This window comes from Aedes aegypti, chromosome 2, assembly GCF_002204515.2.
Source record: "Aedes aegypti strain LVP_AGWG chromosome 2, AaegL5.0 Primary Assembly, whole genome shotgun sequence".
Taxonomy (NCBI): domain Eukaryota; kingdom Metazoa; phylum Arthropoda; class Insecta; order Diptera; family Culicidae; genus Aedes; species Aedes aegypti.
Window position 1 is genome coordinate 443,443,010 of NC_035108.1, and position 27,173 is coordinate 443,470,182.

Here is a 27,173-nt window from a genome sequence, read left to right on the forward strand (position 1 = left end):
CGTGGAATGTGGGAGTGGCATGCTGTAAGAGGTGGCAACAATTTAGTTTGATGTAGAAGCATAAAAAATCCTTTATCTTCTATGCTCGAAATACGACATCAACATTTTTTTCATTGTTGACTGTAATGCCAAGCATTGGTCATGGAATAATTTTCAAAGTAATTCTAACGGCAGAATTTTATTTGATAGATGCTCTTCAGGATATTTCTCAATTCAATACCCTGATAGCCCTACATGTTTTTCCTCTTCTAGAAATCCATCTACGATTGATTTGGTCTTAACCGACTCTAATCATCTTTGTAGCCAACTAATTACTCATGCTGATATTGATTCTGATCATGTCCCTGTTACATTTCAAATATCCTATGAAGCGATTCTCGATCCCATCAGCTCCACTTTCAATTATATTCGAGCCGACTGGAATATATATGAAACATATATTGACTTTAATCTTGAAGCTAACATTTCTTTACAAACAAAACTTGATATTGACAAAGCTCTTGAAACTTTAACAAATTCCATTGTTGAAGCCAGAAGCATTGCAATTCCAAAATGTGAAGTAAAATTTGAATCCGTGATTATAGACTCTTAAACTCGTCTTCGTCTTAAAAACGTGAGGAGAAGGCAATTTCAACGCACTCGCAATCCTGGTATGAAAATTATATGGCAGGTTTTGCAGAAAGAAATCAAGTAACGTTTTGCACAATGAGAAAACAAAAACTTTGGAAATAAGATTTCTCAATCGGACCCTGACTCTAAGCCCTTTTGGAAATTATCTAAAATTTAAAAAAAAAACCTCAGAAGCCAATACCGTCTTAAGTCTTATGTTGGTTGTCTCTGCTAGAAAATACCAAATCGATTCCGAAATTCCTTAGCTTCGGGAGGAGCTGTTTGCTGATGTTTATGTCGTATGGGATGGAGACTCTCTTCATGGGTTCGGTGATAGGGGTTAGTGTCGTCAAAGCACTCCGAATTTGCAGTCTATCCTTTTTGTCGATTATGGATTTTATACGACGAACAAATGGCGAAAAAGATCAACGAAGGTAGGTAGGGGCCTACCGACATTTGAGAGTGCACGGGTAAAAATGCGGCACTCAAAACAAGCAGAAAAGGTCATGATTTTGGGAGGAACGTGTATTTTCATGTTATGAAAATACACCATGACCAAAAGTCATGAAATCATGAATCTTTTTACCGTAACGCCAGCTGTACGTTACGTTTCCAAAGCGTAAATTCAAATCATCAAATCATAAACTATGTATGCTGGAACCATGAATTAAATTCATGAAAACATAAACACTATTCATGGATTTAGATACCTGTCATTTATGATTCCAGTTTTGTTGATGAAAAGTGGAAATTTGAGTCATAAAATCATGACGCAGGATCATGAAATCATGAATTAAGTTCATGAAAACATACAAACGTCAATTATGATCCCAGTATATTTGTTATAGGTAAACAAATAACATGAAGATGGATTTTGTGCCGGTAGTTTCGGAATAAATTGTGAGAAGAGTCAACTTAACGAGTGCCACATCTTTGGCAGGAACGCGAACATCCGGTGGTTAGGTTTGCACGCAAAATATCAATTTAAACATCAATTGAATTGGCACATCGTCCCTGCGCTGCAAAATGCTGGTGGATTGTATTGGCGATGGAAAAATCCTAAACGACTCTGCGGGCGTGGAATGTGGTAAAGATCATCCGGCTGCCGAAGGTTTGTGTGAGCTGCTCTATTGTAAGATGTGGAGAACGCATCACATCCGAACATTTAAATCCGCCGACGCATTTGTCAAGCAAAACCTTCGTCAATCATCCCCGGTACTGAATGATCAGTGTGAAAGTTTGTAAGTACATATTCGCACATTTGATAGCACCGGCAGTTTAATTGGGTCATCGGGAATGTCATCGATATGATGGCAAAGTTCTGACGAGCATGGTATTCAAATTAATCACTTCCGCAAACAAAACTTATTTATAATTTCACTGAAAAAAAACACTACCGATCGCAAAAGACGTGTTGACTTAAATGAAAAAAGTGACAGTTGGATTTATGTAACGCCCTGAGCTCACAAATTCTTGATTAATAGCCATGGTTTCATGACTTATAGTCATGATATTATGAAGCATAAAATTTTATGATTTCATGACTTTTTGTTCATGATTCCGGAAACGGATTTTTTTCCGTGTGGATCCACTACTCATCAAGCTCACGGACAAAACCCTGAAGGACTGCAAGGCGATTATTGGCGAGGCTCGGTTGAAAGAGTCAAACCCCATTCTCCCACGGATTAAAGGACTGCCGAATATTCACAAGCCGGGAAAGGAAATGCGAGAAATTATTTCGGCCGACGGATCCCCCACTCATAAACTGGCCAAATGGTTAGTAGACGGGTTTTTTTTTGTGGAGGGACTGGGAATTTAACCCATGACCTTCCGCTTATGAAGCGAAAGTGTACCCTCAAGGCTACGGACCCCCCTAATTGTAAAATTAAAACTCATTAATTTTCCAACATACATTGTTAGAATAATTCAAAGTTATCTGTTAAATCGTACACTTCAGGTTAATTATCAGAACTCCAGGTCTGAACGACTGCTAGGATCAGTCTGCATATTCATACAGTACAGGTCGGACTCGATTATCCGGAGTATCGATTTTGTTTTCACTCCGGATAATCGAATAACTAAAAGAAAAAGAAATGAATCCGCGATAAAAGAACTTAAATATTATCTTTTTTCGTTGCTCTATTTATATGATGCAGTGGCGTAGTCAGAAATTTCTAGGAACATTAGGGGACTTGAGAAAAAAATTTTTTTTTTTGAACAGCATACACAAAAAAATCCTATTTCAAACCCCCTTCTCTTAACTACGTCCAAAACTGCCAAACCATTCATATTGTACATTGCAATACTAAATTGTCTCAAAATTATGCATAACAACTGGAAAACAAGAACATCAAAAAATATTTTCCGGATAATCGAGTCTGAAATTCCGGATAATCGAATCCCGGAGTATCGAAACGAATCTCGAAGAAAGAGCCGTGAAATTTAAACTTAAGTTAAGTTCAATGCACTATATGAACTATCGATAAGGAAATTATCAAATAAAATTACGGCCTTGAAGCTGCTGGAAATCTAAGCTGCTATCGAGAGGTTTCCATTGCATCTGAGAAAATAACGTTCCCAACAGCAAAGTACATGTAATGTTTAGATCTTCGATAGTTATTATAACATTTTGTCGTTTAGATTTTGTTGTTCCAATGTCCCTCTGTTAGTGATCACCTTCTACTCATTACTTCCGTCACTCTCTTGAGAGAATTGCGCCGTGTCATACTCTGAGCTGTAGCGTTGGTGCATAACGTTTTCGACGTACTTTTATTTTTGCTCTCCTAGTCAGAGTCAAGTCTGAAACTTATCTCGGTGTGTGTGTGTGTTTTTTATTTTTCCGATTTTTATATTTTTTATATTAGTTATATGAAATTATCAATAAAATCCTGAAAAGTATCACCATACAGTTTTAGTGTGCTTAAATATTCACTTAAATTTCGAATAAATGTTGACAACTGTTATTCAAACTATTGGTTTAACTTGCGCAAAGAGCTAAAAATTGCATTAGACAAATATTTCGTTTAAAGTTTTAGTGCATTGAGCAAACACAAAGTGTTAGTTGTAGGATCAGCAAATGTTACAGGGAGTCCTAAAGAAATTCTTTAGAATATTGTTGAATCATTTATTCTTGTGAGAATTTCTATACAGGCACTCCAATTTTTCAGTAGAAACCAGCAGTAAATCCTGTGAATTACAAGGTTATACAATTGATGGCTTCAATCTTCTGGAACTGATAGACAATGGTACAATGCAAGAAAGGTAAACAATAACAGTAGTGTTCAACATGAACGATCCAAAAGGTTAGTAGTTGCTATGATGAAATTATAATGTTTGACTAATGTTTTCTGTTTTGTTTCAGATATGCTCTACAGGTAAGTAATTTCAATGGTGAAAAAGTATGGTGAATATGAAGTGTTTGTGGCCGGCAGCATGAGGTATGCTACGTCCACTGGTGCGGTGCTGAGTTAAACACTTCAGTGGCTGGCTACTGGCCTGAACAGCACACTAAAATCTATTCCGTCATTATTCGTCTTACCCAGCTTAAACCCAATTAAAGAGTAGTTATAAGTTAACGTAAACAAACCAAAACTGTCAGATTTCGGCTTTCTGAGATGCCCAATAGTGGTTTCTGCGTTTGTGTACATACACGTTACATGTCACCAACACTACTTAAAGATTGCTGGTTGAAAATATAAACAAAGATCAGCTGTTCCCAGCAAAATCAAACGGCAGTATTTTCAACCAGCAAATTTGCGCACGTGTTCGTGACACCGCTCGGCGAGAGCTCAATTCGACTTTCCTAAGCGTGCATACGAACGGCAGTAAGAGAATTTATTTTCAGCGTCGCACTTCTCATAAGCCAATGTTGGCTCAATGAGATGGTTAGTATGGGTTCGGCTTTCGACATGGTCGTATCTCGTCATATCGACCCCTTTTGCGATAGAGAGATAGCCACTCAATTTTACTCAACTACTGACGGACTTTGGTTTCAGGTTAGCCGATTGCGCTGCAGAATCGTTACCTGTTCTGTGGTGTAGTTGGTTAACGCGCCCAGTCTAGCGTATTGGGAGTCGTGGGATCGAAGCCCACCAGAACGATTCTATTATTTCTCACAATTTCACAACTCAATTTGTCCAAATTGACTTTTCTGTCTGTCGAGTTTTCTTGATTGGAAAATGTGACTGAGTATCAACTAAACAAAATTTAATCTCCTTCACATAACATTTAATTGATCGTTTTCACTCGTATTTCGAACATTTAATGCCTATTTTTAAAATATTCAATTCAATATTTGCCAAATATAACTGTAAAAAACTATTGAGTTGTGATATTAGAAATAATGATTTATCATCTTTTACCATTATTTTCACACAAAAGTATGGTACACTATTTGCTTTTAATGACGAACACTGATAATACGATGATAATTTGTTTTGAAAATACTATATTCAGGGTCTATATCAGTGATCCTCAGCCTAAATTAATGTGCGGGCCACTTTGGTGCTTACAGAACTTAACGCGGGCATTGTTATTTCTCAAAGCTCTTCAAAAAACTCGTCTCAAAGCGACGAAAAACACTCTTACACGTTTTTACTTTCTTGTTGTCAATCAATAATTAAGATGAATTCAAATATGCTACTTTGAAACAATAAGATCCATTTCTGAATCATACAAAAATCTGTAAAATGTGGTTTCATTGCCATTCCAGAAATTTTAAATACTAAGGTTTTGAGGAAGCATTGAAGAGTTCAAATTTGATTTTCAGAAAAATTCTAAAATTCCCGAAACTTGAAGAAACTTGACAATTTATGAAGTTTTACCAGTGGAGATTCCTTATCCTCAAATCTACCTGTTCCAAAAATAGAAATTCTTGAATTTCAGCAACAAATTTGCATGTAATGAGTAGAGATTTGTTAGAAAGGACGATTTAAATAATTAACTATTTGATTTTTAATCTAAATTTGCTGAAATAGTCATTTTTAGAGTCGTAGAACAGGTAAAAAGTGAGGTTACGAGTCGCCACTGAGTTTGACTGAGATTCAGTTAAGAAATGGCCAAAGTTCATGATAATGAATTTCAATTTATTGATACTAGGCAGTTCATTCCAGGAATCAGTTTTGTTTGATAAAATCAACTAGTTTAAATAAGTCAGCATTAGTATTCAAGTGTTAGGAAAATCCACGAAACAAAATTCAGAATGATCTGGGTGTTAATAGGGAAAGTGTACCGGTTATGGCCATAGTGGTTCCCTATTTGGCCATATGTAAAATTTCGATAACTTTCACATTTTTTAAATTTTTGAATGTTTTAACATCTAGATACATCCTTTATCTTACTGCTAAAACACACCAAACTTTTCCAAATGTGAAGAAATTCAAGTTAACACGTATGGCGAAATAGGGAACCACTATGACCATAACTGGTACACCTACTCTACATTGATTTTATTTGATGAAATTTCTAAGATTCAGAACTCCAGTTTTTTTTTGTTTGAACTTGATGTTGGCTGTGATCAAAACGTTTGTAGAAGTAAGAAACTGAAAAACAAAATACCGCCTAAAATTTGAAATGAACTTAATTTTAAGAACGCCATTAGAACTTCCTCTATGTCAATCAATTAAGATAAATTTGAATAAACTACTGTGAAACAACAAGATCTATCCGTGATAATCTGTAATATCTGTTATCTGATAATCTGTCATAAAAAATCTGTTAAGTGTGCTTGAATTGCCGGTTCAGATATTTTAAACATTAGTATTTTGAGAAAGCTTTGAAGTTATCAGTGCTTCTGAGTTCTGAGACTGAAGGTTTACACAATTCCAAATTATTTCAATTAAATCACATGATACGGGCCACATTGAACTAACGTTCAAAATCAGTTCACGGGCCGCACAAAACTTCACTGGGGGCCGCATGCGGCCCGCGGGCCGTATGTTGGTGACCACTGGCCTATATATACTGCCACGGATTTTGCGTATATTACACCTAGGGGTTGGTAAACTTTATTTCTAAAATTCTTATAATAGCATACGTTATGGTTCAGTGAAATTATGTTTGAAAATGTAGCCTTTTGGAGATGACTTTCATGTAGATAACAATAGTAATCTTTCTTATAATGATGCTTAAATGGATCTTCAAAAGTAAGATTTATGTGTAGACCAATTGGTCGCTATTCAAACAGACTGGAGTGGAAGTGTTTTTTTAATGGTTTCAGGAAAACCTACCCCAAGAATTTAAAATGCAAAAATAGTTGATTTATTTGTTGTGATAATGGAACTTAACTATTTGATTATGCATCTGCATCAGAATAGCATCGGAAAAATCAGAACTGAAGGAGTTCTGAACGTATCTTTAGAACGCCAAAATATAATCTAGTCCGGTCTGTCTGAACACCGACCAATTTTACTCGTTATTGAAACTCCAATCGTTATCACTAAAAATCTAACTACAAAACAGCCAGAAATTTCGAAAATTCCAAATAATTTGTAAAATTTTGTATATAAGATGATTCAAAAAACAATTTAAATGATTATCGAGCTAAAATATTAGCTTAAAATAATTAGACTTGGTATGTTCTAACTTCAACTTAGTGGAATAGTCAACGAGCCAAATCTATATAAATAAAAATGGAATGGTGTTTGTATGTCACGAAATGGCTTGAGAACGGGCTATTGGATTTTGAAAGTTGTTCCATAGTTATGTTCCTGAAGTGTTCCGACGTGTTTGTGTGCATAAAAAGCAAAGGATATTTAACAGGAAAGTTGAAAAAAACAGGAAAGAAACGGAACTTCCATTTTGCACGGGGCGTTTCATGACGTTTTTCAACAGCCTACTTGATGGCAAGACGAAGTTTGCCGGGACCACTAGTATGAGAATAAATTTCAAACGCTCCGCGGGCCACAGAAAACAAAGTAGCTAGCCGAATGTGGCCCACGGGTTGTACATTGGGCAGCCTTGGTCTAAACGAATATAGATAAATTTTTCAATCTAATTTGAAGTTCCTCAATGCTATGTCTTCCAAATAAAAAAAAAAAATCAAAATTGTTCATTTATTTTAATATTTCCGGGGTTTAAAAAATTAATTGAGAATTTTATTTTAGAGTGAGTTTTTAACAAAGAATCCATAGCTTTATTTGGATTTTCATGTAGTTTCAAACACATTATCAAAGTTTTCCCAGAACCGAAATTTGAGTATTGAGTATGAATATGAAGTGTTTTAGGTCTATCCGTTAATTGTTAAGCTATCCTCTAGCTGTAATCAGTCACTAAGAAACAATTACTTATTCAAAAGTATCAAATGAAAATATTTAAGTTGAAAGAATTCCAAGTGTGTTCAATGTTAAGGTGAAGATGAATCAAAGCCAAACCTCAAATTTTCAAGAGCACAAATCTGGAGAACCGAACACTCGCTTAAGCTGAAAACTTAATCGATTGGTCACCTCCAGCTAATCGATTAAGTTTTCAGCTCAAACTACCTCTCAGAATGTGGTGCTATTTGTTCAGGACTATTGGTTTTTATTCATCATTGAACTAAGTTTTACAAAAATAGACTAGAAATATAATTTGTTTTTAATTATATTTGTATAAATTGCTATAAATGCGAGAACATTAACAACGAAACTCCGATTATGGCTTCTGATGTATTAGGTATTTCCAAATGTATGTCTAGACTTCGAAGTTCGACCATATTTAATTTTTTTAATTTGAATTAATCGAATAATACTGAATTTCAGTCACTCATGCCACACATAGTTCCCAGCGTTCATTGACTGTAGAACCGCATCAGTTATCGACATCAGCGAGTGACGTGACGGAGCTAAGGGGGAAAATAAACAAGCGCCACCCATTCCCATACCTGTGCGTGACTCTAATTACCTGTTTGCACCACCGACAGCGACGAGAAGCAGAGGAGCACTAATCCGGCCAGCAGCAGGGTACGGGAGCAGTTGCATTTCGGGAGACTTATTCGGTTCAGTGGGGTCGGATTTGGCCGCCACCACCACAGCTTGTCCAAGTTCCTCATCGCAGTTCGCTCTTCTATTTCGTCTAGCTGTCACACACCTTGTCGTCGTTGGCACTCCAGGAATTCTGCTGCCGGTTGCCACCTGGAATCTGTAATTGAACCAAAACAGAAACGAAAAGGTCATTAAAACCAATTGGAGCATCAATTTTCAGTGTCGTTGGTTAGGCAATAGGGTGTCCCAAAATTTCACTTCCTCAGAAAATATGATTTTTTCCAGATAGTGTAAGCCCCAACAAGAGGGATAGCACTATTTTTTGCAGAATCAGGAATATTTTTTTTATATTAGTCACATTTTTTTCATAAATCTCAATGATAAATACTCTAAACGTCATTTCTCGGAATTCCCCTCATACAAAAGACTATTTTTGTAACATCTTTGGCTACGATTTGGAGATTGAATCCCCAAGTTTTCAGACGAAGCGAAATCTTGGGGCACCCTATTAGGCAAGTAGAACGTCCCAATCTTCGGTTCGTGCGATCAGCCGCGTCCGAAGCCAAAAGCCAATTAAATTGTAACGGCAACGGGTGTGATGATGGCGACACGGCTGTCAGCGACATTAGTCTTCGCGAGCGCCGATTCGAAGGAATTGAACCGGTTTTCAGAACGAACGGGATCCTCTCCCCGGAGTAGAACGACATGTGAATGGGCACGAGAAGAGCGGTACTGGGGTGTAAATGTTAGTGAACTTGAATAGTATCACGATTCTGCTTTTTTTGTGATCGGAACAGTTAAACCACCCACTACATAGTGGAGGGTGGCTGCTTGCAGCATTGTTGATCGGGAGGGAAATAAGTGAGCGGATCAATCGGTTGATCAGTATTTTGATGAGAATAGTGAAAGGGGGATTGGCGCAATATGACATTAAAGGAAGGTTAGGTGTGTGTGATTCGCGAAAATTGTTATGCAGCAAGTGGTATCTATTGATATTTTGATCAGTCTTGAATCCTTACAATCTGCTAGCGAAGATTAATATGATGTCACAAGAATAGATTGATACAAATTCAATGATGAGTTAGTTTGAAATGCACTTCGACAATTTACAAAGAATGGGCATGATCATCGATGACCATACAATTTGTTGATGTTACTCCTAAATTGATCAGAACAAACGAAATTACACTGAGATCCGGTGAATAGGGCTTGAGTTTTATTCACGATTTTCGATGTGCAAAAATCTAGAGCTCAAAATTTAAAATTCAATAACGATGCCAGCCACGTCCATACAATCATCGGGAAAGGAATGTTGTTCGGTAGAAAGATAGTGCTAGTTAGAAAATAATTGTCACTGGAGACCGAGGAATCCCCTGCACTGTTGCCAAAGATAGTGACACAGACAAACAGACGTAACATATTGATTGGCTTATAAAACGCCCCTTTGCTCGTAAACATTTCAAACAAAATTGTATATATTCACTTCGAGTTGTCGATCGGACATCGTTAACAAATATATAAAGTAGTAAGTGTTGTTTCAGTGCGAGGGGACGGAAGGAATGTCATCATGGACTCGTGTGTCAATACGATCCTTACATTTTCCGTTTTTTTTTCCTGTAGGGTCTACAAGTTTCTCCTGTTAGAAATTACACATTTTCGTTCCAGTATATCTTGAAGCTAAGTTATGCCAAACTATACCGTTTTGCTTCGAATTGCCGTACGTTTCGAAAGCCAGATACTAAAGGGTGTAAGGAATCAAATTACACCGCTTTGAAATAGCTGTAACTTTTTACCCGTTGGGTAATTTCTATTGAAATTTTGGGTGTAATTCGTTAAATGTGTATTTGTTTACGCTGTGTAAGTGTCATTAGCAGATGTGCAATCAATCGTTGTGAAGATGAAGTCGGAAGAAATTTTGCGCACGTACCTCGAAAATCCGGATTTATCTCATCAGCAGAAAGCTGGGAATCACGAACGTTTGACTATCGATCGGAAAGAAAAAAAGTGGCAAAAATGGATCTCCGTATAGTGTTAAGGATCACAAACGGGTAGTTCAAGTTCTCAAGAGGAATCCCAACAGTTCAGATCGAGATGTGGCGAAGGAACTGAATCTATCCAGAACTTTCGTGCAAGATACGAAAAAACGTGAAGGACTACATACGCCAAAGGGCGCCTAATGGCGATGAACGGCGGAATGCGGTAGGTAAAACACGTATGGGCCCATTCAAAAATTTCATAACGCTGAAGGGGGTGGGGGTTGGTGTCCTCGTGCTGTTACGGCTCATACAAAATTTGTAAAATATTCATACAAAAAGCGTTACGAGGGGGTGGGTGGGTGTCGAAAATGGCCATTTTTGGAGTTGTGAAATTTGTGGATAAACCCTATACGGAGAGTTGACGAAACAACATTGCCTTGTTATGGATGATGAGACGTATGTAAAAGCAGACTTCCGGCAGCTGCCGGGCTCCAATTTTTCACTGCGCATCAGAAATTCGATGTCCCTGATGACGTTAGAAAGCAGAAGATGTCAAAGTTTGCCAAAAAATATTTGATTTGACAAGTAATTTGTTCGTATGGAAAGCGGAGCACCCCATTCGTGACAACTGGAACGGTCAATGGACAGGTGTACCTAAAGGAATGCCTCCAAAATCGTCTACTTCCTCTTCTGAGGTCACACGATGGTCTTACGATTTTCTGTCCACATTTGGCCTCGTGCCATTACTCGAAAGAGGTTTTGGAGTGGTACAAGGCTTAGTAGATCAATTTCGTGCCGAAGCATCTCCCCGAACGCACCGGAACTGCGGTTGAATTGAAAAGTACTGGGCCATCATGGAGCAGGCACTTCGGAAGCATTCTAAGTAAGTAAAATCGGAAGAAAATATGAATAAAAAATGTCGTAGAATTAATTCAAGAATAACACGCCGCGCAGAATAAGCATGGCATGAAGAGATTGGGACACTGGGTTATTCGGTTGACGCCCACCAAAACAGCTATGAAAAGTGCTACTTTTCAGCAATGTTTTTTCGGTAGGAAAAGTAGGCCGTTATGTTGATCAACTTCTCAATGAAAAGTTGATTGATTTGCAACGGAATTGCAAAAAATATTTTAAATTTTCATACAAAAACTCGATGTTCCCCTGACCATTATTATCAGAAAAAAATCTCCATAAAATTTGTACTCACCAGTCGCTAGTTACAGTCGACTCTCCATAACTCGATATTCAAGGGACCATCGACTTATAGAATTATCGAGTTATAGAACATATCGATATCAAAAGTTTTAAAATCAAAGGTTCAAATTTCTATATTTCCAATACTTTTATGATCACTTCTGCAAGCAAACAATATCATTTTGTTGATAGCATTTTGAAAAAAATATTTTTGGTCATTTTTTTCAAAGTGTTCAACAAATCCCTTATTTTTAATATTTTTTTATAATATGTTTTTAAACATTTATTACAACTTGCAAGTCCTTTATTCACTTGCCAAACCAGAAATGGTCCATGTCTCCCTGTATAGAAAAGGGTTTTTAGATGGATATCGAGTTATGGAGGGAAATTTTCCTCCCACGTGGCATCGACTATTGGAGACATCGAGTTATAGAAATATCGACTTATGGAGAGCATGATGTATGGGAATTTGAAGGGACCGCCAAATCCATCGAGTTATAGAATATATCGACTTATAGAACATCGAATTGTGGAGAGTCGACTGTATTAGCTAAGCTGCATGTCTGGGCAAAATTAAAAAAAAAAAAATCAGTGGGAGTTGTGTACAAGACACGACCGCATGACGTTAACTACGCCATGTGATTTGCTGCATTTGTATTATAGTCAAATGTCATAATTGCAACCTTCCTTTAGTTATAATCCAGAATGTAATGGTTTGTGAATTTGGAAAAGATATATGTTTGTAGTTTTGTTTCTTTGTTTAAAGCAATTTATCAATGCTTAATAACTCTTTTTGAAAAATTCGGTGGCCCTGAAAAGGGCCATTTGTTTGATTAACACTGTAGCACCGAATGAATCGGTCGATGAAAGAAGAAACAAGAATAATAACTCTTGTTTTGCACCCGAATGTTGCGCGTGAAGGTCATGTCGACACAAGAACCGCTGAGATTGGTTGGCTTAGAGGGATCCGAAGCTAGTTTGAGTTTCAGGTACTTCTCCATGAAATCCACAAACTCGATATTTTTCTGGTTGGTAAGATCGATGTTTAAATTTCCTGTCACGATCATTGGTCTGTTCTCCTTCTGATACTCGAATAGATTCCGCGTCACGGCCCATTTTGGCGGCTTTGGTCGATTTTCTTCAGCCATCTCGAGCAAATTAGGGAATATTACACAATCAACTCTTTAAAACACATTTGTTGGCTCTGAAAGGGGCCGATTGAATTGTTGAATTTGCGTAACACGGACACATTTTGACGGCGCACTGGTTGCGTCCTCCTCGCCCGATGAGATTTGCGGTGCGGATGACGATGTGCGCTTCAACAAGCGGCTTTGGTGGATTTTCTATACCCATCTCGTACAAACTTATCGCCTTTGCGCCCCGATTCCTGCAGGGCCAAATCTGGAAACGCGAGTCCATTAGGAAATCTTGAGCGATTTCACAATCCGGACGCTGGTGTTTTGCCGCCGCTTGACGATCAACAGCTTGCCTCTGGTAGCGAGGAGCTGACGGCGCTCTGGTAGAAATCCTCCTCGCCCGATGAGGTTTGCGGTGGCGATGACGATGGGCGCTTCAACAAGCGGCTTCAGTCACGGCGGCGTGTTGTTGTTCCATTCGCGTCCCATTGAAAACTGAGCTGAGAATGCGAAAGGCACTCGAGACTTGCTCGCCAACCATGTTCACAGTCTGACGGCAAAAAGAAGAATGAGCGAAGAAGCAGGAATCGTTCTGCTTTTATAGTGCGAAGCGGAACGCAAAAGAAGCGTGGAAAACTGCTTGCACGTGATTGGTTGCGTAAGAAAGGGGTCGACATTTTCCCAATTTTCAATAGTTTATTGTCAATAATCAATAGTTTTCTCCATTCGAGAAAAATGTTGTATACATTTCCGACCGATTGGTGGGAAAATATTGAAAATCTATCGATAAATGACTGAGTTATTAGCGTTCAAAATCTTACATAATTTCGCAAAATTTTAGATTTTCAATTGACACCCAGTATATTGCCGTAAGACGTAGTTAACGTCAACAAATCGTAGGGCCTGTTTTGAAGTTACGCCTTTTTGATTGTAGTCCAAAAATTCAAAGGATATCTGGGCTATTTAAATGGGTTTGCTAATGCTGAGCGGAGTTTTGAATGAGAAGATCGATAACATTTTGAGCGTAACTCAACCTTTCGGAGGTGTAACTATCAAAAATGCTAATTTTAAATAATAGATTATTTAAGTATTCTAATACGGTTATGCATGTTCAAATGTTTTAATGACACATGGCACTTACATTCACCCCGGGAGGATCCATAATAGAATTTTTTTACAAATTTGACGTTTCCTATTATAGACCCTCCATTTGATTCCCATGTAATCCGGCTCGCTGCCGACGTGCCTATTATAGAAATGCGTATTATGGACCCTCTTGTGTGGTTTCATTTACTAAACTGTTCAAATACAGTCGCCTCTCCACATCTCGATATCGAAGGGACCATCGAGATAGGGAGAGATCGAGACAAAGAACAAATTTCTAATGAATACTAGATTGAAAAACACTCCGTTGCCAAGAAAGTAATAAACAAACAGACGTCATTTTGCGCTCCTAATTTGTTTTGAATCCCAAAACTTTGGTCTAGTAACCTTCGATATTGGTCATATCGACATACGGAGAGAAAATTCAGAACGAAAAATCAACAGAAACACATCGAGATATGGAGATATCGAGATAAGGAGAATATCGAGATATGGAGAGTGAAAATGTATGCAGACTGAAAGGACTTATAAAATCATCGACATAGGGAGAGATATCGAGATGTAGAATATCGAGATGTGGAGAGTCGACTGTATCTGTATTTATGCAATCGAAGTTCCCCCGGTGGATTTTCATAACAATAAGGTTCCTTTGAGTGTTGATTTTATGTTTTTCTGTAGGGGGTCCATAACCGGCATCGACTCCCAAGATCATTGTCAATACTTTTGACGGATTCCATGTCAAATCGGTCAGTCACAGAACTCGACCATCTTCGATTTGGATTAAATTTTGCACATGTGTTTGGTATGGTAGAATAAGTGTTTTCCATAGAAAAATTGATCATTTTGACTCAAGTGTAACTTTTGAAAATGGCCTATAAATTTTTGCATGTAACTTTTTTGAAAAACCGTGTATAAATTGACAAATTCAGCTATGGAGTTTAAACAGATGATGTACATTAGATTGTAATTCCACGGGGATTGTTCCTTAGGGTTAGAGTTAGGTTACCTGTAAATGTCAGCTCATTTGGTCGTACATGAGCTGGCGCATTTGAATTGAAGTTAACCTTTACGTTACCGGCCTCCGACAAGGCATTTTTAACTAGCTGCCATTTCATCAATTCCCATTCGATTTTTTGAAACTACCCTCAGTTTACTTTAAAAAGGTTTCAGTTATTTGTCATAAATGAAAAATGCTGAATTCGGAACCATGCCGGAGATATTCCGGATTTTACTGGGGTCACAAGGGTGCCAAATTTTGGAAATGTGATTATTTTCTTATTTATTGCAGTTACAACACTAAAGTTTTTATGTAAAATATAAGATAATGGTCGATTGTCATCATTTCAACATAATTCGAATAAGTGAACCGATCCGGAACATGGTAGCCGGTTCCGCCAGGGCCAGTTTGGGGACATTTCCATTTCATGTCCAAAACATACCGTGCGACGTCTCAATCTTCATGAATTCGGGAGAACATGCCAACAAATAAGCGAAAAAAAAAACCGCTTGAAGCTTGAAACTCAATAAGGCGGCATCAACAAATTACGTTACGCTCTAGGGGAGGGGGGAGTATGCTCGAGCGTTGCGATTCATACAAAAATTATAAATTTTTCGTACAAAAAGCGTTGTGGAAGAGGTGGGTGGGGGGGGGGGTTTGGGTTATTAAATTTCCAATTTTAGCGTTACGTAATAAATGGACGCTGCAAAAGCCAGTTCATTCGCCCCAGATCAAATTGTATTGCTCTGGAGTGGCCAAATCTTCGTTTATTGACAAGTTCCCTCGAGTTCATGAAGATTGAGACGTCGCACGTTATGTTTTGGACATAAAACGGAAATGTCCCCAAATAGGCCCTCGTGGAACCGGCTACGATAACCCGGAACGGTCCACTTATTTAAATTATGTTGAAATGACGACAATCGACCATTATTTCACGTTTTACATAAAAACTTTAGTGTTGTAGCTGAAATAAATAAAAAAATAATCACATTTCCCAAATTTGGCACCCTCGTGACCCCAGTACAACCCGGAATATTTTCGGCATGGTTCCGAATACAGAATTGTCCATTTATGACAAATAACTGAAAACTTTTTAAAGTTAACTGAGGGTAGTTTCAAAAAAATCGAATGAAAATTGACCAAATGGCAGCTGTTTGAAAATGCCTTGTCGGAGGCCGGTAACGTAAAGGTTAATATGGGATTTTAAGCTTAAACATAAGGGACCCAGATAGCCGTAGCGGCAAGCGCGCAGCTATTCAGCATGACCAAGCTGAGGGTCATGGGTTCGAATCCCACCGGTCGAGGATCTTTTCGGGTTGGAAATTTTCTCGACTTCCCAGGGCATAGAGTATCTTCGTACCTGCCACACGATATACACATGCAAAAATGGTCATCGGCATAGTAAGCTCTCAGTTAATAACTGTGGAAGTGCTCATAAGAACACTAAGCTGAGAAGCAGGCTTTGTCCCAGTGGGGACGTAAACGCCAGAATGAAGAAGATATTGGAAACAGCACATCCAACTACTGTTTGGGTTAGGAAAATGGTTTTTTTTTTCAAGGAACTCTGTGCTCGTGGCCACTACTGTGCCGGAATCAGTTGATCTATAGCTTTTTTACCGATACATATCTATTTTTAACTTATCTATATTTACATCTTCTTTCACTCTCTCCTACTCTTTTACTCTCACACCGAGCAGGTAGGAGAGAGCTCTGCTGTTAGTGAGGCTAGCTGCCTGCGAAGAGGGTCAGTTTTTCTCAGTCACCATCTGATACTGACGGAGGATGAATGTGCTCCCCAAAGCACAGTCCTCCGTGAGGCGTCTTCTGGTGGCTGGACGGGTTTTTTTTGTGGAGAGCTGGGAATCGAATCCATGACCTTCCGCTTATGAAGCGAAAGCGTAACCTCAAGGCTACAGACCCCCCTAGGAAAATTGTTCATCGCGTTCAATTGAACCTAAAATGTCAAAACACTTCTTGATACCAGAGCAAATAATATTGTAGAAGGTTGTATAATGATTAAAATTTATAAAATTGTTTTTTTTTTCTATCTGGAAGAGATTTGTTAAGCTCATGCATGTATCATGTATCTTCAACATAACTTAGTGGTAGCTACTGAGTGCATCATAGCCACCTATGACGCTGGGCGAGCTGCTGTTTGATTGTACGGGAGTCTAAGCTTAACTTTCAACAACCGAAACAAAATGTTAATGAAAATGAGCTTTAATCCAGATACAACCTTCTGCAATTATGTTCATCGGGGTACCAACAAGTGTATTTGTCATTCTGGACTCAATTGAACGCAATCTACTAGAATACTGTACGAATATCTCATAAAAACTTTGAGTTGAATGCGCCAGCTGGTGGAGCAACCAATTGAGTTTAAATTTTGAAAAAGCTTTGAGTTTCACTTTTGTTGTTTAAGGGCTAGTCTTAATGTACATACTACCTTATTGACATTGTTGGCTACTCATTAGATGAATTGTTATATCTTGTCTCACGTCGCGACTTGTGAATCACTTTGTTACATTTTTTGTGAACTATAGGATTTACTTTTCATCACTAAAATAAAACTAAATTTTGTTCAGAAAACCATCGGAAAACTTCGGAAGTCAAATCCCCTTAGATTGTTTTGCTTTTTTCACGCACTTTGCATTCACGGTGCAATCCGGCAATCAGTAAAAGTTTTCACCTTCGCAAAGTCTCATTACTTTTAGTGTCCCCCTGCACTCGCATGAAGCACATGTGTTTCCACCAAAAATAGCCTTTTTTTTCGATTTGCTTTCATAGTTCCGTCGCATCGCACCGTTTGATACCACTGACTGCCCAAAGTCACCTTCTTCGGTTGGTTCCCCTTCCAAAAATACCCATCGCCGCGTCCGGAATTTGTCGTCACCGATTTCTGAAATGACTTTTTAATTATGAATGAAATACTCGTCGTCGTTTTCGTTGCTTGCCCATACCGCTCGGGCAGCAGTTTCGCGTGCGTGCGGTGTTTTGATGAATGAACTAAACCGATCAATCGACCAGCTGAGGAGGGTGAATGAAAGTTTAAGCAATCGCACCTTGTCCCGCGAGTATTTGCTCACGCAATGGTCAATCGAACGAGCAATATGTGGCGACAGGTGTCCCCAAGTTTAGTCCGGGCAACGCGTCACAAGAGAAATGTTGTTCCACGGTTTGGGTGAGAGTACGGCCTGTGACGTGCATGGTCGGTGTGTGCGACACCGGTAGTGGCACGCGTGGCCAATGCTCTTTCTCCCTACCCTTACAGCCTTGCAGCCGGAACGAGGTGTTACAATGTATGCAAAGTGCGCCTTTAATCGGTCGATGGTCAGCGTTTAATTTCCCATTCCGATGCAGTTCCATACCACCAACGCACAAGTGGTCCCCGGAATGGAGTGGAAGTTTCTATTCGTGCAGTCGTTGGGAGCATTGCAAATGAACCTTCCTCCCCCGCGACTCACAGTGGTCTTAATTAAAAAAAAAATCTGAAAAATACGCATTCCTAATATATTAAGAGCTTCAATCGTAACAAATGTTGTGGAAAATGTTTTAGGATTGCAGACCCTGGTTTGGGCATTGTTTTTCGTAGCACAGAATTCCAACAAAATTTCTGTTTTCCATACTTTTTGAGGTTCTCAACATAATCAGAGAACGAAAAGTTTGGATAATTTCAAACATGTATTCCTATATAGGATCAAGACGCGAAGAAAAAAAAAATCTTTTGAATCTGTGTGACTCTTTTGTCGAAGATGTAGAACAAACAAATTAAAAATTAGTGCTATATCATTTAATTCCACTAGCCTTTGACAAATACGCATATTTCGAACTCAACTGTACGGCCGCCTTCAGTGTCGTGTACTAGACTCAAATCGAAGTTTTTGAAAGCATCGTTTGTGTTCTGAATTGCCTTATATTGTAGACAGGAATTTAATTCTGAGAAAATTGAGAATATCTCTCACTTATCGCTCACTGTAACAATCATGAATCGCAACCCATCATGAGAGTATGTTTAGCATCTTCTGCTACAGCTCAGATGTGATCGAAGAGGAACCCCTATCTAAACAAGCTTCAAACCTGGGGCACTATTGCTATAAGATGTTATGGGATTGTTTATCATGCTAGTAAAATAAAACTTCTACCCATAATGATAAATAAGCAAGAAAAACGGGTTTTATCATCACTCTCAGTTTGGGGCTCTCGTTCGCTAATGTTATTTATCAAGCTATTACAACTTGCGAAACATTTCCGATCATGGACCTGATGTTTTTCTTTGCTTACTTTGATTGTGTTTCGAAAACAAATGGGAACAAATTCTCCAATGCCATTGACGACTGTTTGACTTTGTTTTTCAAATGGGAAATTGGCTTTTCGCCAACTTTTCAGAAAACCGGACCACTGTGCGACTTGGAGCTCGCGGTGCTGCGAATGAAGGTGGCTGCGTACGTGACATAAGGTTCATTTGCGTGCGAGCTCTCGAGAGAATTCCAGAGCAACATATGCGCGAGAAGGGAGAGCCTGCTCTTGTATGCTTCCTGCGGATAGGAACACACTTATGGAAATGTACAACGGGGTTGTCGAACAGAGCGCTGGGAGATTTAGATGCAAAGTGCCTTTCCTCGGGCCGGCTTTTTTTCTTTGATGAACGGTGTCAGATTGCCTCAAGTGGGAAAGACAGTCTTCGAGGAAGGGTTATTAGCATTTCAGAAGTGCGCGCTCTGTAGCATTGACCTTGCAACCGATCAGGTGTCGGTGGATGTGATCTACCTGTATAGAGGCGGTAGGGGCCTCCGTTTCGGAACTGATAAAGTATTCCAAAATTGTACTTGACAGGTGATTAGAAACATGCGGTCGAGGATATTTCCGGGTTGTTGATAACATTCGAAATGTTATGCAGAATATTTACACATTTTGTGTCTTCCGTTAGCAAGGATGGAAATCTAGTGATCATGACAAAATCCATGATGCCTCACGTTGTTCTTTATCGTGTGATCATAGCAACAACGATTAAATTTTTGTCGTCAAGTTATCACAACAAACTACTCTCCGCGAATAATGCATCATGTTGCACGTGTGCAAGCGATTAACTGTTTGTGAATAAAAGTTTAATCATTTTAAGGATTTTTCCATTTTTACTAAAACCAATCGGATATTGGTTGAGTGATAAATAATAGCGCGAATGCGGCATGATTCAAGTTGATCGCTACTTGTAACAATATCCGATAAACCCTTTGTCCCACGACAAACAGTGCATCTGATGCTTCATATATCGGCTCTACGCGCGCGTAATGAGGTGTTGAAATCATGCTGCTGCGAGAGTAATGGCCCTCTTAGATTATTCCAATTCTATGTTGTTGATCGCTAGAGACGATTTTTTTCCATCCTTGTCCGTTAGCATTGACAGCTGATCAGATTCTTCAATTTTAATTATTTATGAAGATTCCAACCCCTTAAGGCCGCACGGGACGTCATCATAATCACCCTATCCATTTCAAGAAGCAAATCCCAAGAACTACTCCATATATCGATGCGAAAATGTATCACTATGATTCTATATATGTAGTGCACAACTCGATAAATTTTCAGCTTCATCGGTTCACTAAAACTCGAGATTTGCTTCCACAAAATTTTGATGATTATTGTTAGAGTGAGACGAAAGATAGGGAAAATAACACGGTCTCCCGTGTCCCCTTAATCTAAGCACTGGAAGTGATTTGGAATAACGGACAATGGCTATTAAATTAGAATTCTGTCAACTGCTTCATGAAAAACATAGTTGTTTTGAGAGAAAATATTTTTTTGTGAAAAAATATTTTACAATGAAATAAGAAAACTGGACTTTAGTTATAGGTGTAGACAAGTTGTTGTCAAAATTACAACACGTTCTGGCATCTAGTTTTCTGAATTCAGTATAATAAATGTCAGAACTTAACCCTTTCTTATTTAACTTAACCCTTTCTTCTGCCCTTTTTGCTTGATGGATTTGTTGGAATTCCTTTCACAACTGTTTAACTCAACTTTTGATAGACTCTGTTTTTTTTTCAAAAAACTTGTGAAAAAAATCTGTGGAAGATTTTTGAAGCAGTATTACACTTTTTAAACCCCTAATTTCTCTTATTTACTGTCCTCTAGGGTGATTAAATTTTCCATTACTTAAAGCACATACCGTACGTGTTATGTTACTTTACCAATTCCCATCACGCAAGGCCGCTGGGTGACATAACGGGATAAGCAAGTGTCGTCGGAATAACACGCTGACGACTGATAGTCGGAGATTAAGTCACATGCGGAGACATAGACAAAGGCCGGTTGTTCACATAGCTAGTATTAGTAGTTCCTTTTATAATTTGATTCAAGTGATTTAAACACTGTCGCGTGGAGAAATGGAAGCAATTAGCGCACATCAGTTGATATAAGTGCATGCGAACGAAGTGTTGCATTATATTATCTTTGCTAACATGACCTTTACTGGTGGGAATGCAATGGAAAGTTTTCGGCGAAGGTGATTCAACTTTGTAGTTGAGTTAAACGTTCTACTATGAAAATCATTAGATTCGTCTGAATATGACCTTTAAAGTTACGAATTGTCACTTATATTGCAAAAATGACCTAATGCTGAGATAAGCTATGATTAACAGAGATTAATATGTTGTTTCTTACCATTAAGGGACAATCCACTTAGGTTTACTGAAATTTTCATCATTCGTTGCGATCCAATCAGTTTTCGAGCTCGGGGTACCGGTTGCAACGAAAATTCAACTTTTATTGCAATAATTTATTTCGCACAAATAACCATCAGCTCGTGCCAATTACTATAGGTTTAACGTAGCGAAAAGTAAGGTAAAGTACAACATGATGGACAAGTTTTGACAAGTTCATAACAGTCTGCAAACAATGCGCCTAATAAACAGTGGACAAAAATTGACCAAAACCGCCAACTGCAAGAAAACGTGGAGTTTGAATATATCTTACATTTATTGCCATATAAAAATAACGATTGATCGATCAATGACAGTCTTTTATTGTGCATATAACACTTCTTGGCAACATATCAAGTACGATTTAAAACATCTTCAAAACAAATAATAAGATCTATTCTTTCGAATTAGTTCGTTGCGCTAGATTCGGTTCAGATTTAGTACAGTAACAGCGGTTTCGATGGAGCAACAACGACGAATTTTCAAAAATTTAATAGAATCAATTTTGGATGACATATCTACATGGTTTGAAAAAAATAAAATGTTCACCGAACGATCTAAAACTTTGGGGAAATATTATTCATTGTGTTAGTATTGAATAGTATTTCCCCGAAGGTACCAGAAAATTATCAAGGAAAAAATTTGCAAACTTTTTTGGCCTTCTGGACAGTTTTGGGCCACTGCTGGTGAAAGGTAGCATGCCATAAATGCCATACAATAGAAATTGAGCAACTATTCTGGATCATATTTTGTCAGTCTCTATAACTATTTACTCAAGCAAAATATAACGTGAACGCGTAGCGTCCGGATTTAAAAACCATGGTTCACCAAACTGGACCCTCGCTAACCACTCAAAATATATTCATTTACACTATTTTAAACTGCACTATGGAAAAACAGTGTCATACTAGGATTACAATTATGTTTTTATTTTTATTAATTTTATGCCAATGATTATTAGATGAAAAAATTGATGAGTAATGTTAAAAAAGATGTGAATAAATAAAACCACATTATCATTCAAATTCACATCTAAATCAGTGAATTTTATTGGAGTGTCCGGATATAAGTACCGTCTGGATTTTGATGCATCACGGTAGCGACTCATAGAGGTTTGAAGCAAATGTAAAATTATGATATTTATTGACAATTGATATTTTTGTTTTCAACTTTCATTACAATTGGCCAGTCTTGATTGACTCCCGAACAAGAAGTGGCCCAAGTTTTTCAATAAGAATGATTTTTTAAGTAACAATTTACATTACAAGTGGTTTTATTTAAGTTTATAATTGTTTTATTGTAGATTTGCACATTCTTCTAGATTTTATAGTAATTTCGATCCAGTACAAATGATCTTGGACCGCCTTTGGTTTTGAACATTTCTTCAAGAATACTTGGGATGCACCACATAAAACTTCATTTTTAATAAGAACTATTGGTCCCGGCAAACTTTGTCTTGCCATCAAGTAGGCTGTTAAAAAATGTCATGGAACCTCTCACACAACATGACATATTAGTACTCTCCCGTTATATCAAACTTTCCCACAACTTCCCTAAACTTTTTCGTCACACGAACACGTCGGAGCCCTTCAAGAAGACAACAGTAAAAGAATTGTGCAAATCGGGTGTCCCGTTCTGACGTTATTTCGTGACATACAAACACCACTCCATTTTTATTTATATGGATAAGTGACCATGACAACAGTTTAATAAAACTCTCGTACTTATTTCAAACAACACGCTCTTGGGCAGGAGTGAACACTCTTGGTCGAGAACATAATGTTAATCAGCGCACTAAAATCTATATTACTGATTGTAGCATTATAAACCTCACCGCTTACAGGGGCGCCTTTTGCGTGGCTTGCCGATATATTTTTCACGGAATGCGTTGTTGAATATACTACGCATAATTTTCAAAAAACGCATGTGACCAGTTGCATTGGTTTTCCTCCTCTTAACTATGATTTAGGAGCGGAACTTTATGGATTGATTTCCTCCTTGAAAGAACATGTCCAAAGTGCATGATCACAAGTTTTAGGAGATACTTGAAATTTGCTTTCCAGCATCGTCTCTAGTATGGGCCTTTTTAGTCTTATGAGAGGTTTATGATTAGGTTAGCGTAGGTTTGAAAATTACTGGTTTTATTCCTAGTTTTATAGAATAGGTGTTAGAGAACAAGCATAACATTAGCTTTGCCACTTGGGATACAACGTTTTCGTCCTTTTTTATTGTCCTAAATGTATAATTTTCTGGAACATTGAAATTCATATTTTTGAATATAGATATACCGTAAAACGGGGTAACTTTGATAGTTTTTTTGAAGAAAACTTGAATATTTATGCATGCTGATTCAAAGAATTATAATTTATATTTTTAAAACAAGTACTGGTATCCTAACTATCGATTGCAGTTGATAGATTTCCAAAAGATTTATTCTTAATGGATGTATAATTTTTCATATAATCGAAAGTCGGTTTTCTGTTTTGGGGTAACTTTGATAATGGAGCATCAATCGAACAAAATTGAATGAATTACGGATCATTTGTAGGGCGTTGCATACCTTTAGGCGTTTAACGCTATATAGAAATTTCTGACTTAGATTACAAAAATGGTCCCAGTTTGTAAAAATAGTTTTCGCTAAGGGTTTTGAGACCGAATTCGAGTTCTACTATAACTAGGCCATCAAGTATAAGTGACGAATTCATTATGACTTCATCAAATTGTGATCGTAGAACAGATTGTTTGAGAGCATTTCAAAATTGCTAAAATTTTATAAATTTTCCATATTTGCATATAAATCCTCAAATGTACTTGATTCCAATGAAAATAACTTTAACATGAAGTGTCATACTAATACTCTTTACTTTTGCATTCATTTTGCTTAACAGATTAACAGGAACTTTGTTATTTCGTTTAGTATGTTGAGAGTCTCGCACTATCAAAGTTACCCGCATCATCAAAGTTACCCCGTTTTACGGTACTAAAATTGTGTTAAAGAGCCCTGTTCCCTCGGATTCGTTCCGTTTGAGAATAATTACACAAGAAAGATACGACTTAATTCACAAATTCACTTTTTATTCCAGACTGGTTTTGTACAAGTTATCACATAACATATGTGGAACTCGAGCTCTTAAAGCAGTACCAACATTTACATTTGCATGCTAGTATAAGGGCATCGAAATGTCATATGGGTTATATCACCATCACATTGATCCACATTGCATTGAAGTGAACCAAAGATAACATATATTCAGAGAAACTTCTAGTATTGCTGTATATAATATTGTGTTGAAAGGTAACTGTTACACAATTGATGGATTGAATATTCTGGAATGGAATGTAAATAATCAATCCGTGTGGCCTATTTCAATACTTTATGTTCAATCAGACTAAAAGGTGCTCTCGTGATTTTATTTTTCGAATTAGCATGAATTGATTCTTATTCACTTTTCGTTACCTTTAATGAAATACGAAAATATGTTTCGATCAATTACGCGCTTTTATCATGTTTGTCCCGTGTTTAACCTTCCAGAGCCCAAAAGTGAACTGTTGTAGATAAAAATCTAATTTTGATGGGAGGTGAAATGTTATGCCTTATCTTGTTTTTTGATGAACCGGTCCACATTCGAACCAGTTAAATCAATTATTTTCATTTCAGGAGAAAACTGCTGAAGTTTGCTGCTATCCTTTGGTAACAGTTTAATGTGTCACATTTTGAACCAATTCATTTTACCGATTCACTTTTAAGTTGGTATATAAGTCTATTTTTGCTATTAGAGATTCTTCAGTTTGACGCATTTTTTTTGTGATTAGATTAACCGCTTCATAATACAATCGGTAGGTGAGTTCACTTAAAATTGTACGTCGATAGGAGGTGAATTATTGAGAAAAGTCTGTTTTTTATGAATTGGTTTATTTTAGAAGCGGAGTTGGTAGATTGTGTGGCTTAGCCAGCTCATCCGTGATGTTTTAGGCGTGGTAGGTCATTTGGAATAAAGCCGTTTGGCAGAAAGCCGTTTGGCATAAAGCCGTTTGGCATAAAGCCGTTTAGCATAAAGCCGTTTGGCATAAAGCCGTTTGGCATAGATCCGTTTGGCATAAAGTTGTTTGGCATAATGGTCGTTTGGCATAATAGCCGTTTGGCATAATGAGTCAGTCTGATTCCAAGATTTTCTTAAGATGGCAATAATTTTTACTATTCTATTGAATCTTTCTGACGTCATCAGGATTATTTTGGAATCAATTGATACAAAAATCAACCGTCATATGATCTTGAATAAACTGACTCAATCGATAACATTGATCTGCTCAAGTTATCAGCGAAAAGAGAAATCAATTGCTGCAGTCACTCCTAAGATTCTGAAAGCAAAGTTCGATGTCCTTGCGTTTCATTATGCCGCAATATTTTTTGGCGTCCAAACTTCTATTGTTGTAATCATGATTTTGCCTTTTTTTTAAATAGGCCGTTCTTTATATTTATAATAATAAAGACACCAACACGTTAATGCTTCCAGTGGACGATTTGCCCTTTGAAGGAAGCACCGTACTAGACAACGGACTAGCATGCAATGCACAGTCGAAATAAATTTCTGACGAAAAGTTTTCCGGACTGAAGCGGGGATCAAACCCACACCCCTTGACTTGCACAGCAACGAAGCCCAAAAATAATGACAATACTGTAATAAGATAAAATTAAATAAAGGTAAGTGTTAAACATTTTTGTATTTTGCTGTTTTATCAATTTTTGCTATTACTTTAGAAACCGCTGATTTTTTTCTACGAACACATGATCTCCTTTCGAGATATGCTGGAAAAATATTATTTAAATCACATATTTTCCCTTCTTTCGATTATAGACGGTGTTTTTGATTTACACATTGAAAACTAAAATTGAACCGTTCAAAAATTTTGCCACAAATATTTTCTTTTAAAAATGTTATTCGAGATATGCTGTGAGAAGCTTTTTTTTAGCGTTAAAGCCCTAAACTTTTTAAACGAAAAGTAATCTGCTCTCGAAGAGGATATTTTGTGCATTATTCTGCCATAACAAATCTTTGGATTAGAGCTTTCAAAATTTTGCAAATAATTTTTCCCTTTTTTATCAAGTAATTTTCATCAGGTGTTACGTCCCAAACAGAATAGACCTTGAACCGCAACGAAATGTTCTATTATCGTTCCCTTAATTATTTACTGCGAACTTTCGTTGCCAATTTTCTATTTACAAACATAACATAACATATATTACAACAAGCTATGTTCTGGAATGTAGCGAATAACATTATTCCGAAAAGATCAGACCAATCACGAGTTTTATTCAGTTATGCCCTCTAATGTCACAACAGGTTTGACAACCATAACTTGGCAAATCTCCAAACGAACGGTTTAAACGAAAATGTAATCATATAATCAAAATTATTATGTTTGTGATTCTCCGCGATATTGAAGATACGATCGCGAACCATTTTTGAAAAGCAAAACTAAACAGGAGTCACCTAGAGGTG

At 37.5% G+C, this 27,173-nt stretch overlaps 1 protein-coding gene across 1 annotated transcript in view; it reads right to left on the reverse strand.

Moving 5' to 3' along the window:
- Window positions 1–27,173, reverse strand: part of LOC5572076 (serine-rich adhesin for platelets) — a 170,245-nt gene that overhangs the window by 79,111 nt on the left and 63,961 nt on the right. Inside the window, exon 2 of the mRNA XM_021847902.1 lies at window positions 8,488–8,726. Coding sequence (XP_021703594.1) covers window positions 8,488–8,635 — 148 coding nt within the window. The 5' untranslated portion in view covers window positions 8,636–8,726. The remainder of the gene's footprint in view (window positions 1–8,487; window positions 8,727–27,173) is intronic.